The sequence below is a fragment of the Candoia aspera genome, chromosome 14 (assembly GCF_035149785.1).
Source record: "Candoia aspera isolate rCanAsp1 chromosome 14, rCanAsp1.hap2, whole genome shotgun sequence".
In the NCBI taxonomy this organism is placed as follows: Eukaryota; Metazoa; Chordata; class Lepidosauria; order Squamata; family Boidae; genus Candoia; species Candoia aspera.
In genome coordinates, this window is record NC_086166.1 from 8,419,376 (window position 1) to 8,433,365 (window position 13,990).

At 42.9% G+C, this 13,990-nt stretch overlaps 1 protein-coding gene across 1 annotated transcript in view; it reads left to right on the forward strand.

Moving 5' to 3' along the window:
* Nucleotides 1–13,990, forward strand: part of PDXDC1 (pyridoxal dependent decarboxylase domain containing 1) — a 37,896-nt gene that overhangs the window by 9,752 nt on the left and 14,154 nt on the right. The window contains exons 2-10 of the mRNA XM_063315146.1: nucleotides 2,228–2,301; nucleotides 3,964–4,029; nucleotides 6,013–6,096; nucleotides 6,967–7,113; nucleotides 8,854–9,043; nucleotides 10,164–10,232; nucleotides 10,328–10,406; nucleotides 11,217–11,301; nucleotides 12,764–12,812. Of these exons, the coding sequence (XP_063171216.1) occupies nucleotides 2,228–2,301; nucleotides 3,964–4,029; nucleotides 6,013–6,096; nucleotides 6,967–7,113; nucleotides 8,854–9,043; nucleotides 10,164–10,232; nucleotides 10,328–10,406; nucleotides 11,217–11,301; nucleotides 12,764–12,812 (843 nt within the window). The remainder of the gene's footprint in view (nucleotides 1–2,227; nucleotides 2,302–3,963; nucleotides 4,030–6,012; nucleotides 6,097–6,966; nucleotides 7,114–8,853; nucleotides 9,044–10,163; nucleotides 10,233–10,327; nucleotides 10,407–11,216; nucleotides 11,302–12,763; nucleotides 12,813–13,990) is intronic.

Below are 13,990 nucleotides of genomic sequence, written 5' to 3' on the forward strand. Positions count from 1 at the left end.
TTCAGATGGACATAATAATTAGGCACTTGTTTTGTTGCTGGGGATTTATTTAAGCTCTTCTGTGATGCTGCGTGCAGGTATAGGTATAGATAGGTATGGGTATAGGTATAGGTATACATATACATATACATCCTTGGGAGAAGAGCAATGACAAATCTCGATAAAATAGTTAAGAGCAGAGACATCACACTGACAACAAAGGTCCGCATCGTTAAAGCAATGGTGTTCCCCGTAGTAACATATGGCTGCGAGAGCTGGACCATAAGGAAGGCTGAGCGAAGGAAGATCGATGCTTTTGAACTGTGGTGTTGGAGGAAAATCCTGAGAGTGCCTTGGACTGCAAGAAGATCCAACCAGTCCATCCTCCAGGAAATAAAGCCAGACTGCTCACTTGGGGGAATGATGATAAAGGCAAAACTGAAATACTTTGGCCACACAATGAGAAGACAGGACACCCTGGAGAAGATGCTGATGCAAGGGAGAGTGGAGGGCAAAAGGAAGAGGGGCCGACCAAGGGCCAGGTGGATGGATGATATTCTAGAGGTGATGGACTCATCCCTGGGGGTGTCGACGACCGACAGGAAGCTCTGGCGTGGGCTGGTCCATGAAGTCACAAAGAGACAGAAGCGACTAAACGAATAAACAACAACATACATATACATATACATATACATATACATATACATATACATATGGGTGTGTGTGATGTGATGCTGTAAAGCACTAACCACTGTTTTCTTGCATGTCTTGTCTTACTTTAATCCTCAGACCAGGCAGCAATTATAAACACCTAAGTGTGGCTCTTCACGTAACTTAGAGCATATAATAAGTTCACACCTACCAGCTTTTTAAATAATGCGTTATTCCAGCAGGCAAATGCTTAATCCTTACAATAAAAAGCCCATGCTTTTCCTGTGAAAGAGGAACACACCAAGACTTGAACGGCACATTGAAAACAGACTCCAAAAGTGGGAGAGATCAAGATTTATTTTGCAGGGGTGAAATGGAGATTTAAAATATCCAGGTTTCCCCTGAACCTCACCAGATTTCTCCAGAAATAATAAAAAAAGTAGGGGTAATATTTTGGGTCCAGTAAGAGGGGTTTCGAGCTGCCAAAGGAATGTTGGTGGATCATAAGTAGCTCCCAGTCTGCATGTTTTGCAACTCCAGGGTAAAAGATCCCAGACAGCCGGTTTCATGTTTAAGTAGACCTGAGACCCAAGATACAAAATGAGCAATTAATCCAGTTGTAAGGCACTTTTCTCATAAAGAAGAGAATCAAGCATCGGAAGCTTTTTTTTAATCTGTTCAGTTGTGTCTGGTTCTTGGAGACTGCCTGGACAAGTCCTTGCAGTTTTCTTGGCAGGTTCTTCAGAAGTGGTTTGCCATTGCCTCCTTCCTGGGGCTGAGAGAGAGTGACTGGCCTAAGGTCACCCAGGTGGCTTTGCGCCTAAGGCAGGACTAGAACTCCCGGTCTCCCAGTTTCTAGCCTGGTTCGTTCACCACTACACCAAACTGGCTCTCATGTGAAGCTACCCACACCCTTAAAAGCCTTCCTTCAATGAAAAAGATCTCAGCTTTAGCTTTTCTGACTGAACTTTAGGGAAACTCTGAAATGCCAGCATGAAAACAGAAAGATAAGCTCCAGACAACCTAAGCAATGAGTCATTCTGGGAAACGGGCAACATGACTCTGATCAGAGTTTCCCATTACAAGAACGTACCACGTTGGCTCTTGGGTTTATATGCTTTTTCCCTCAAATGATAGCAGGGACCTTAAAAGAACAGTTGAGATGTTTGTGGTGTCCTTGGTGCTCTCTGAGCCTGGTGGTTTTCTTGCAAACCTGGCAACATCTTCAGTGTGAGGCACTGAAAATGTTGCTTATCCGGGCAATGAAACGTCTGCAAGAAAGCCACCAGGCTCAGAGAGCACCAAGGACGCCACAGTTCAACCCTGAGCTCCAGAGATCCTCTTCGACTGAGATGGTCCTCAAACATTTCTTCGCTTCAGCTTCCTCTGGTTATATGAGACTACGGTTCCCTTCACTGGTAGCAATATACCTACAGAGGGTTGAACTGACATCCAGCACATGCGGGCACCAGTCCAGAGATGGCTCAAGAGATGTGAGCTGCTTTCTATGATTTGTGTGGTTTGGATATGTAAGAAGGATTGGAACTTCATGACATGATCAAGTTTGTTTTTTCTTCTTCTTCTTTTTAAAATACAGATGGTTGATCCTACCTTAGCGGAAATGGGGAAGAATCTTAATGAGGCCATGAAGCTGCTGGAGGATAATCAAAGGTATTTAACGTTAATAGGCTTGAAGAGGACTTGGCGGAACTCAAGAGCATTGCTGTTAACAATGGTTGTGCTTGTAGATCCTGTTTTTAGAAAATATATACTTGGCTGACATACCCAAGCTACACCTTGTTTTCCCTTTCTGACTTGCAGTGCTCGTTTAACCAAAGGCTAGAAGCCAAAGGACAACACAACTACAGTTTGTCGAGGGATAGCAGGGCTGTCTCTGCCACTTGTAAATATCTGCTGTTAAAGGTGGAGGTAAAAAGGCAGGAGACACATCTGGAGCCCTGCAGTTCTTCATTCTGGCAGTTGACATGTGAGAGGCCAGAGCAAGTGACAGGAGGAATCCTACTTTTCTCCTTGGGGAAAGTGACTGTGGGGAAGAAAACTGGATTAACCCACTCCTCCTCCTCACCCTGTCAAATGCGGTTGGGGTTTGCCAAAATAGGTAGTCCTCGCTTAGCGACCATTCGTTTAACAACCGTTTGAAGTTATGATGGCACTGAAAAAAAGTGACCTTTGACCAGTACTTGCACTTACAACCATCGCAGCATCCCCGCAGTCACATGATCAAAATTCAGGCACTTGGCAACTGGCTCGCACTTACAACAATTGCCGCATCCTGGGGTCACGTGATAGCCATTTGTGACCTTCCCAGCTGGCTTCCGGCAAGCAAAATCAATGGAGGAAGCCAGATTCGCTTAACAACTGCATGATTCACTTAATGACCATGGTGATTCACTTAATGACCACAGCAAAAAAGGTCGTACAGTCAGGCATGACTCACTTAATGACCACGTTGCTTAGCAATGGAAGTTCCGGTCCCAATTGTGGTCATTAAGCGAAGACTGTCTGTATGAAATTTAGGCCTGGGGCACGCAGATGGGACTAGCTAAAGTCTCTGTGGTTCTTATTCTAGGCTAAAGCTAAATGTAATACTAAGGATGTCCCTTGATAATTGCACCAATCTTTCCTTTTTTTGAAAGTAAACTTTAGGTATGTTCACACAACGCAGTGAACCACAAACTAGCCCCCTAGAATTTCATCTAGCATGGGGTGTGAATCCAGCCTCTGTAGGTGATGGATGTTTTAATGTGTCCTCTGCCGCAGCAAATTAGGTTAATGAAGTAAGCCTAGGTTACTTCACCACAGCTGAGCAAGTCACGTGGACATAACCTTTCAACAGCAGATGGCACATTATAGACATTCCCTTATTCACCTATGGATTTTCTTGCACGTTCTATGGTTGGGAGGAAAAAAAAAAAAGGGAAGATTCTGGTTTTATGTGTTCCCGTGAAAACCATCTGTGCAAACCTGTTTTTAAAAGAAAGCACAAAAATTGTTCAGAGGTCAGATGACATTTCCTGTTATGAATCAACGGGATCTGCTTTTGCTTTGATACGACCCAGATGAGTCATCTCTTGATTATGGCAGTGTACCATGCGATAGATAGATAAATAAATAAATAAATAACACTGGCTGACAGTGTTGTTTGATATGGTGATTTTTTTAACCTGTCATTTCATTAAAAGGGATTGGATTCAGCACTCTGGCAGCCACGTAGCTATTCAAACGTGGCTCTTTTTCACCAAATCCAGTTGTAGCAGAAAATCTGTGTTGCCCAGTCTATCACCAACTCCTGCTCTCTTATGTTAAAATTAGGAAAGCGGAGGAAGAAAATGAAAAGAACTACACAAGAAAGGATATTCCTGGGCCACTTCAAGGCAGGTAAGTGACATGATCACGAGTTAGGATTTTTCCTCTCTCTGTGTTTATATGTTTTCTTCCACTAATGACTTGGGTATTTTGATTTTTGGAAATCGGAGCTGGGGAGAGCAGAAGAGTCTTAATTCAGTTGCCAAATCATGTGAAGTTGGTGACTGACAGTCACAATCATTAGTCATAAATGTGACGGGCGAATGTTGCCAGTGTTGGGATAGATGGACCGTTGATTTGCATAACAGCGCCAACATAGAGCTGAAGAGGCCATTGGGACAAGTGGGTCCGACTTCATGCTCAATGCAACCGTCTAAATCAAAGCATATTTAACAGATGGCTCAGCATTTCTCTAGGTAATCGGTTCCACTGGTGAACGGCTCTTACGGTTAGGAAGGGTTTTGACCAGAATGTGCTTTCCTGTAACTGAAGATGTTTATTCCCTTCTGGGACAAGAAGAGAACCAGTCTTAAATTTTGGTGCAAAACCCCTTTAGGGGCTTGAAGAAGACCACTGTACCCCCTCCTCCAAGTTATCTTTTCTCAGAGCTAAGCAAAGCTGCTTCAGTGGAGTCCTTGATGCTCTCTGAGCTGGGTGGTTTTCTTGCAGACGTTTCCTTGCCCAAGTAGGCAACATCTTCAGTGCTAGAAGGGAGTGGGGTCTGCTCTCTGTTTATATACAGTAGCTGCCCTGACGGTGTCGGTAGGGGTGTTGTTCTCTCCTTGGTAGTTCCTGCCAAGGAGAGAACAATACCCCCACAAGACTGTCAGGGCAGCTACTGTATATAAACAGAGAGCAGACCCCACTCCCTTCTAGCACTGAAGATGTTGCCTACTCGGGCAAGGAAACGTCTGCAAGAAAACCACCAAGCTCAGAGAGCACCAAGGACTCCACAGTTCAACCCTGAGCTACAGAGATTCTCTTCTATTAGAGCTTGAAGAATCTTGGTCACACTTCGTTTCCTATCCCCAATTCCCTTACTTGGTATCTCTTCTACTTTTCTCCAAATTTTTCTTAGGTGAGGATTGGATACAGGATTTGAAATGGGGTCTGGCCAGAGTAGAAAACAGTGGAACTATTACTTCCTGTGATTGGAAATACGCTTCTGTTGACTCAGCCTAAAACTGCATTTGTCTGTTCAGCAGCCATGTCACGCTGCTGACGCATACTCACTTGGCAGTCAACATCACTTCCCACGTTCCTCTCGAATGAACTGTTACCTGAATTTCTCTTTAGAAATATATCCGGTGTGCAATTTGCCAAGATGGCACTTAAGCAGGATATCTTTGTGTAGCTGGTGAGGTAGATAGTGAGCAGCTGAAACAAGGAGAATGGTTTTCTGTCTCCATAATCGTAGCAGAAAGAATCATCTCTAGAGTATGTGCTTTGAAATATTGGCCCTTGTTTCTACTTTTCAGCTACCTGCCCATTTTGTCTGAGCAAATATAGCAGGTCTTTATGCTATATACGTCCCTACTGGTAGTCCTCACTCAACAATCACAATTGGGACTGGAATTTTGGTTGCTCAGCAAAGCAGTCATTAAGCAAATCCGACCCAATTTTATGACTTTTTTGCAGCGGTCATTAAGTGAAACACCTCAGGCATTAAGTGAACCGTGTGGTCGTTAAGTGAATCACATAGTTCCCCATTGATTTTGCTGGCCAGAAGCCAGCCAGAGAGGTTGAAAATGGCAATCATGTGACCACAGTATGATGCTGTGACGGTCGTAAATGTGAACTGGTTGCCAAGTGCCCAAGTCACGATCATGTGACTGTGGTGATGCTGCAATGGTCATGTGAGTTCCAGTCATAAGTAGTTTTTTTTAGCTCCACTGTAAGTCGAACCATCACTAAACGAATGGTTGTTAAGCAAGGACTACCTTTACTGTATGTCTCACAAGCACCATAGATATTAAGTGTGTCATAGATATTTAGTGTAAAGTCATCTCATGCCTTGTGATCAAGATGGATTTGTGTTTTCCTCCCTCCCTCTAGTGGACAGGACATGGTGAGCATTCTGCAATTAGTTCAGACCCTGATGCATGGAGATGAGGAAGAAGAATCACTACAGTCCTATCGGTAACTCTTCGTTAAGTAGAGATCTGCCAAGGTTGGGAAAAGGCTGGGGGGCTATTTTCGCTCATGCTTTTTAGGATTCAAGGTCATCGTCCTTAGGATTTTCTCTAACACATAATATATTTAATGGGTTGTTGTGGTTGTCTTTTTTTTTTAACATTCCTAAAAAGAAGCAGGCTTGAAGCAAAATCCAGGGAAATAAGGTTTCAAAAATATTCTCGTCCCTTTGGGGGAAAAAATCCAACATCTTTCAGGAGATTAAATGGTTGACAAGAAGCACATACTTTACCAATCTGCTGGTTTGATTTCCTGCTTCTCAAGAAAAATAAATAAATTAGGGGTAGGCTATGTTGATTACCTGGAAAGTGTTACCTGTAAATTCTGGGCCTCTTAATACCCTGCATACACAGAGAAATGCTCAGGGCTGCTCATATCAAGGTGTTAAAATAGTACAGAAGATGAAAGTAATAACAGCTTTAAAGAAGATTAAAAACTAGCTGGCAAAAGTTCCTAAAGCCGAAGCTTCAGGTGCCAGAGGAACTGAAGTCCACAACCAGACGAATGTTTGAGAAGAAAAGACCTTTGGAAGCCATCAGGGAAGGAACACCATCAAGCTGGTGATGGTTTCAAACCAAGTTAAAATCCAATTTACCTCATACAATGGATTGGACTTTAACTTGGTTTGAAGCCATCCCCAGCTTGAGCAGCTGCCTAACCCCTCTTTCAGATAGAGAATAAATACAGCTTAAGTATAAGACATCCAATAAAATCACCCCCTGATCATTTTTAGATATATTAGGAAAGGCTTTTCTAACGATATAAATGAAACTGTGATTTGTGTCGTAGTCTCTTTTTTTTCCCCCTGATTTGCAGGCTTCAGAATGTGGGGGAACAGGGTCACATGGCTCTCTTAGGACACAGCCTGGCAGCTTATATTTCGGTCCTGGACAGGGACAGGCTAAGAAAACTTACTACCAAAATCCTTTCTGATACGACTCTGTGGCTCTGCAGGCTCTTCAGGTACCCGTGTGTTACTAATACTTTTGAGTTAATACTTTGCACTCAATAAAGCCATTTCAAATTATTTTTCGAATGGTTGAAGATGCAGGGTGTCCAAGCTATACATTAACATTTTTCTATGGCATTTAAAAAAAAAACTGGTTTCATGGCCAGTTTAAAAAAAAAGAATTTGGAAATCATGCTGGTTTTCTAATGAAATGGGTGTTGCAATTTCTAACAGTGAACAAACCTTTGCTTACATGTTGATTGTTATTGTTCCTAATGCTGGTTTCTTAGAAACTTTCCTGACTTTTCGCTATTTCCTTTTGGAGGATCAATATGGTCTCAGCTGAATGGAGATTGTATGTTATCAAGGATACCTCTGCCCTTGTCTTTATTAACGATTGGTGGGTGGGGAATGGTTAAAAACCAGATGTGCATTTATGGTCAATTTTGTTTCCCAAAAAGTTTTAAATGAGAGAGAGATTCTCCTTTTCATAATGCTCAGAGATAAGGCACTGGTAGGTAGGAGGGAATACTTAAACCAGCCTTTCTCAACTTTTTGACCCTGGAGGAACCCTTGAAATATTTTTCAGGCCTTGGGGACCCCCTGCACATTCAGGCTCAAATACAGGCCACAGGTTACAAATTATTATATTCCTTTCACATGTAGGCCTGTCTATATGCATTCACGGTGTTCTTCAACTAAAAATAAAGAATGAAGCTTCCCTCTTTCATGTGAAGTTGCCAGAACCTGAAATAATTTTTTTAATAAATCATGATCTCCCAGGGAACCCCTCGTGACCTCTCATGGAACCCGAGGGTGCCACGGGACTCTGGTGGAGAAACCCTGAGTGAAACCTTTCATTTAAAAAAAAAAAGATTTTTTTGCATCAATCGAATTAACAACAAAGAAAAAAATATGGATTCCTGTACTGATTATACTTACCTGCTGTTTTTAAGAAAAAACTTGCTATGCATTGTCAGACTGAAGATGAATGTCACGCCTGCTCCTGAGCTTGACTCAGCTTTCATCAGCTGGGTTCTCTTTTTCTTGGAGACAAGATGCTATAGAACAGGGTTTCCCAACCTTGGCAACTTTAAGAGGTATGGACTTCAACTCCCAGAATTCCCCAGCCAGCCATGGGAGTTGAAGTCCACACAACTTAAAGCACGCTGGCTGGGGAATTCTGGGAGTTGAAGTCCACACATCTTAAAGTAACTAAGGTTGAGAAACACTGATGGTTTCTGCATACTTCTCTCAAGTCTATCTTCCTTATTCTCTACATGCAGCTTCAGAAGTTAGATTCATATGCTGGCTGGGGAAGTCTGGGAGTTGAAGTCCACACAAAGTTTATTCCTTGGAGGAGCTTTTTTTTTCTTTTTCCAGACAAGTCAGTACTATTTTGCCTTTTTCTTGTTCAGCTGACTCTGATTTGTATGCAGGAAAGGCAGTCACATTTATTCCAAGTGTCTAGAAGCTAATTATGCAAATGAAAGGCTGCTTTGATTATCAGTGGTGTTTCAGTTAATAAATAGTACGGTCAGCTGGAGATCAGCTTTAGCTGCATCTCATGCTGTACATTTATAGACCCTTTTTCTGTATCTTTTAGCCATGTTAATTACAAGAGTAATATAGCATTTCCCCCCACGAACATTCAGAAGAGTGTTGTTAATAATTACTTAGTTTTTAATGTGAAGCAAGTGAACTTGGCACCTTTTCCAGGGCGCTCATGTTTAATTCATAAGTTCTCTTAACAGGTTTGAAAATGGGTCGGCATATTACCATGAGGATGATCGCGGAGGGCTTTTGAAAGTCTGCAAGCTTGTGATTCACTCCCTCTATGAAGATTACGCCACTGAAGGTTTTAACGCATTATATAACAAGCAGCCAATGGTGTACATCAGCGCTGCGGCAAGAACCGGCTTGGGCCAATTCCTTTGCAGCCAGGTGAGTTGAAATTTGTGGGATGTTTTTGGCATAGGAATCAGCTTTATCTCTTCCTTTGCTGCCATTGCATTATTTCGTGAACCTCTATTAATCAGTTATGTTTGCAATCCTCTTACGAGTGAAGTGTGTTGATTCAGAATCATGGTTGGCTATAACCGCAGAGTCAGAAATGGCCATTTGGGAAATCAAATGCACTTGCTGAAATTGAGATGATCTCTTTCGTATGCATCGCTCATTGCAGAAAGTTTAAACCAGGATTTCTCAACCACGGTTCTGTGGAGCCCTAGGGTTCCTCGAGAGGTCACTAGGGGTTCCCTGGGAGATCATGATTTATTTTAAAAATTATTTCAAATTTGAGCGACTTCACATGAAAGAGGTAAATTTCATTCTTTAGTTTAAGAACACTGTTCATGCATCTATTCAGGCCTACCCATGAAATGAATGTAATACTTCTGTAACTTCTGGCCTATATTTGAGCCTGAATGTGCAGGGGTTCCTCAAGGCCTGAAAAGTATTTCAAGGGTTCCTCCAGGCTCAAAAGGTTGAGAAAGGCTGGCTTAAACTAAACTAGAAATGCACCACTTTGCAATAGCCTAAACATCCTGAATATAGCCACCAGAGACCTCCAAAAGTGGTTAATAAATCATAATTTTTGTTTTGTTCTGGCTTCATCCTCTATTCTTGTGATGAAGACTCCTGGTAACCCACTCAAAAGCTGGGGGGCTTTCAGCCCAGAAAAAGGTCTGTACTTCTGGCCCATGGGAAACTGGAAGGCCTAATCCAAGTTGCATAGAAACATCTGTGTCACATTTATTATGATTGCAGCTCCACGCATATTTCCTGCATGACTCTCCTGGAGCTAAGTCAGATTTTAATAATATCTCGTCATATATGGGCCGGAGGGGAATGGCATAGAAGGAGCTGCAGTACCACCGGTGGCTTTTCGCGCTGCTGAGTTTGCCTTCTCACATTTTTATTAAAAAGTTGAATGGTGGGTTCCCGATGAGAAGCTGAATTGAACTGAATACACCCCACCAAAGTCACACTTATGCTCACACACACCTTGAACACCTGAAAAGAACAAATTGTGGAGTTGCATGTTTTGTCTCTCTTTCTGCAGCTCGGCTTACCTCTTTCCTGCATGTGTCGGGTGCCGTGTAACACGATGTTTGGCTCCCAGCATCAAATGGTAAGGTGTTTTTTTTAAAAAAAACAGAAACACTAGTGTTGCCTATTTGTATGCTTTCTTCATATTATTCCCTCTTTTATTTCACTTGGTGATAGGATGTTGCTCTGTTGGACAGACTGATCAAGGAGGACATTGAATCTGGAAAGCTGCCTATATTACTAGTGGCCAATGCTGGTGGGTGTCTTCAGCAAATGTCAACAAGCTGTTTTCCTTTCTGTGCTGCTGGTTTCCTCCCCTCCCACAAATGCCTCTTAATAAATGTTATTAAGTCAAGAGGGAAGCAAAGCGAGGCGTGGAGGGAAGTCAACAGCGGAATACAATTAGGCGTTCAGCAAGAAGCCACTTCAGAATGGCCCAGATGGGAAAGCAATCCACTTCCACCCATCACAGAATTTGATGAGGTTGGGGGTGGTGGTGAACCAGCAGAAGGAAGTTGGTACTGATGGTCGATCACCCCATTCTCTACTTCACTGTCCCATTGGAAGGTTTAGAATGGGATGGGCCGTGAGTTGCCTGAATATTGAGTTTGTCAAAAGTGGTCGAAGTGATCCACGCAAATAGACCAATCAAAACCAAGACCTAACTTATATGTGGTGTTAATATAGGTAGATGTATCACCATTGCTGGTGCATGGGACAATTGAGGTTCAGTACGCAGGAGATACTGAAATGAAGAAGGCTCCTCTGAACAGAACAGGGTGGACACCATACAGCCCCTTCTCCCAAGTATAAAACCATAATCTGTTCTTGCTCCTGCTGAAGTTCAAGAGAGAGAGCGAACAGAAAGCCAGAGAGAAGCAAGTAGGAGTTTTCTAGAGACTCTGGTTTATAACTCCCATGGGGGGCGGGGGTTGACTGTGAGTGGCGTGGCCTGTGGTCCAAAACATCCGAAGGGCATCTGGTTGCTTATCTCTGTCTTCGGTGGCTCTGTGATCCTTACCAGCCTGTGTCCTTAGCCTCCCACTGTTGTTTCCTCTCCATGCAGGCACTCCAGGGGCAGGGCATACAGACAAACTTGGGCGACTGAGGGAACTCTGTGAGCAGCACGGCATGTGGCTCCACGTTGAAGGGTACAGTGTAACTGTTTGAACCGTTTTACATGGACTGTTAAATCAGGCAAAGGGGAGAAGCGCCCCTAGTATGCAGAGAGCACTGGTTCAGGCAGACGGAGAAGGTTATCGGGGCAGCTGTCAAAATAACGTATGGTTCTGGACAGGAAAAAGGAACGGAGAAAGGCACTCCTAATAGTGACAGTTCACAATGGTGACAGGTTGCAGCCAACAGGATCCTTGTTTTACTTCATATGGTGGACGCAGATATATTTAAAAGTGGCCTACTTAGAATGGTGAGTTCTGGAGAGGGACCCCAGCGCTGCTATGCCAGACGCCTGTTCTCCCGTCGGGCTGCAGCCCTTCCTGATGAGTTAAACCCACCTTCCTTCATCCCTCATTGATCCAGTTGATTATCTTGCCTCGTCCCCAGTTTCAAAGAAGCCAGCATGGGTGGTTTCCTCACCTGGCTCTTCCTCGTTGACATGACAGCATGTGTTATTGATTGATCGAGCTTACAGGCCATTTCGGATTATGGTTTTTGGCTCCTAGCACGTGGGCAGGCAAGTCCTGGATTCCCTTGGTAGGTTTCTGCCAGCCACATGACTCTGATGGCACATCATAGCCTCTTTTTCTATGTGATGTTCAAACCTGACAAAGAGCCAGACCATGCTTGCTTCACATGTGGGACTTTGTAGTTGGTTCTAGCTGTGCCATCTTGACTGCCTGCAGATTGGATTATTGAATAGGACCCGTCCTTTAGCAGCTGTTGGCTATGAGGCTGAACATTTGCTTCACGTTCAGACACAATCCAGTATGCTGGCTGTTGCCTTCCACTCTGAACGATGTCTAGGAGTATCTTTCTGACCCTTGCAGGCAGCAGAATGCGAGGCTAGACAAACTTTTGATCTGATCAACAAGGTGTTCTCCCATTGTTTAATGTTTTTGGGAAGTTGCTGGATTAAAATCATCTTCACACTGGGATCTTCCATTGAAGAGCTTAGGAAGGCAGGAACTGTGTGGCATTCTGCAGTGCTGTGGGAAAGCAACAGCACCCAACTGCCTGAACATGGTTCTCTGCTTCTAAATTACAGGGCTAGACCAGTGTTTCTCAGCCTTAGTGGCTTGAAGTCCACACATCTTCAAGTTGCCACGGTTGAGAAACACTGAAATAGACTCTTCACCCCCTGCTTTGGCCACCAGTTTTGTGAAGTTACTAGTGCTGTATGAAGTTCATTGTTAAAATCTAAACCCAGAGTGTTAATTAGATGAAAACTGAGCTTCTCGTTCACGTTTGGAGTATCAGTTTGAATTGCAAAAGTGAAAATGGACCTCCTTCACTCTGAATAATCCAATCTATAAAAAGTTGTCTGTCTAGCTTTCTAGCTCTCTCTCTTATAATACGTTAATTAACATAAATTAAATGTGATTTAGGGGAAGGGTGTTATATTCAACCTGGTGAAAGGGTTTGGTTTTTTTTTAGGGTGAATCTAGCCACACTGGCCTTGGGCTACGTCTCATCTCCCATACTGGTACGTTGTGCGTTTGCTCTTAAGTATTTGCCGGTGTTTCTTTTTAAACAAAAGCAATACTTTGTGTGCTTCACAAAAGCAGAAAGGTGCTGTTTGTGAATTATTTAATTTACTTTAACTATCGTCTACTTTCAGATGAAAAACAACCTGGAAAGAGTTGATTCCTGAGCCTTGGGCCCTTCCACACCCAAATCTCTTTGATTATTGACTACAGTATTTTTAAATTCTTAGATTGGACTTTCCCCATCTAGAAACACACAGTAGATGTAGATTGTACAACTTGGGCTACATTTTCAAGAGTAACATTAAATATTATCCATAAATCAAAAGTTAGACAATTTTGTTTAAACACTATAAAACATTCTACAGTTGTACTGAACTTTGAACTGGGAGAATTTCAAGATTGGTTTTGGCAAAAGTGAATATTTTCTCTATTCAACCAAGTATACAAAGCTTTGTTTCAGAAATCTTACTATAAAGAACCAGTAAGAACTTTTGCAGTACTGTATATAAGAAAGGAACTTAGCATAAATTTAAGGATATTCATTGTGCCTTTAAGAGTGGGTCTCATTGACACTACTGTGTTCAGATATAATATGGAATGAGGGTTAGTCATGAGAGAACAAGCAAGCATGTTCTTGGCTCTTATACTCCCTCATGTGCTGAAGAGGGATTAAAAATTTCCAGCTGCGGTTTATAAAAAAACATGATTAGCTGCTAATATTAATCCAGCAGATCATGCTTTAAACCTGTTGGCAGGCAAACCACTGTCTCTGCTGCTTCTGAACAAATGTTCCACCCATCGGCCTGTCTTACTGCAGTAGTCCTCGACTTACGACCATTCGTTAAATGGCCATTTGAAGTTACAACAGCACTGGAGAAAGTGACTTACAACCAGTCCTCGCACTTACAACCGTTGCAGGTCACGTAATCAAAATCCAGGCGCTTGGCAACCAGCCTGTATTTACAACAGTTGCAGTGTCCCAGGGTCACACGATCGCCATTTGTGACCTTCCCAGCTGAATTCTGACAAGCAAAATCAGTGGGGGAAGCTAGATTCGCTTAACGATCACTGTGATTTGCTCAACGACCAAGGCAAAAAAGGTCATAAAATTGGGTGTGGTCGTGTGATGCCTCACTGAATGACTGCATCACTTAGCGGCCAGAGTGCCAGTCCC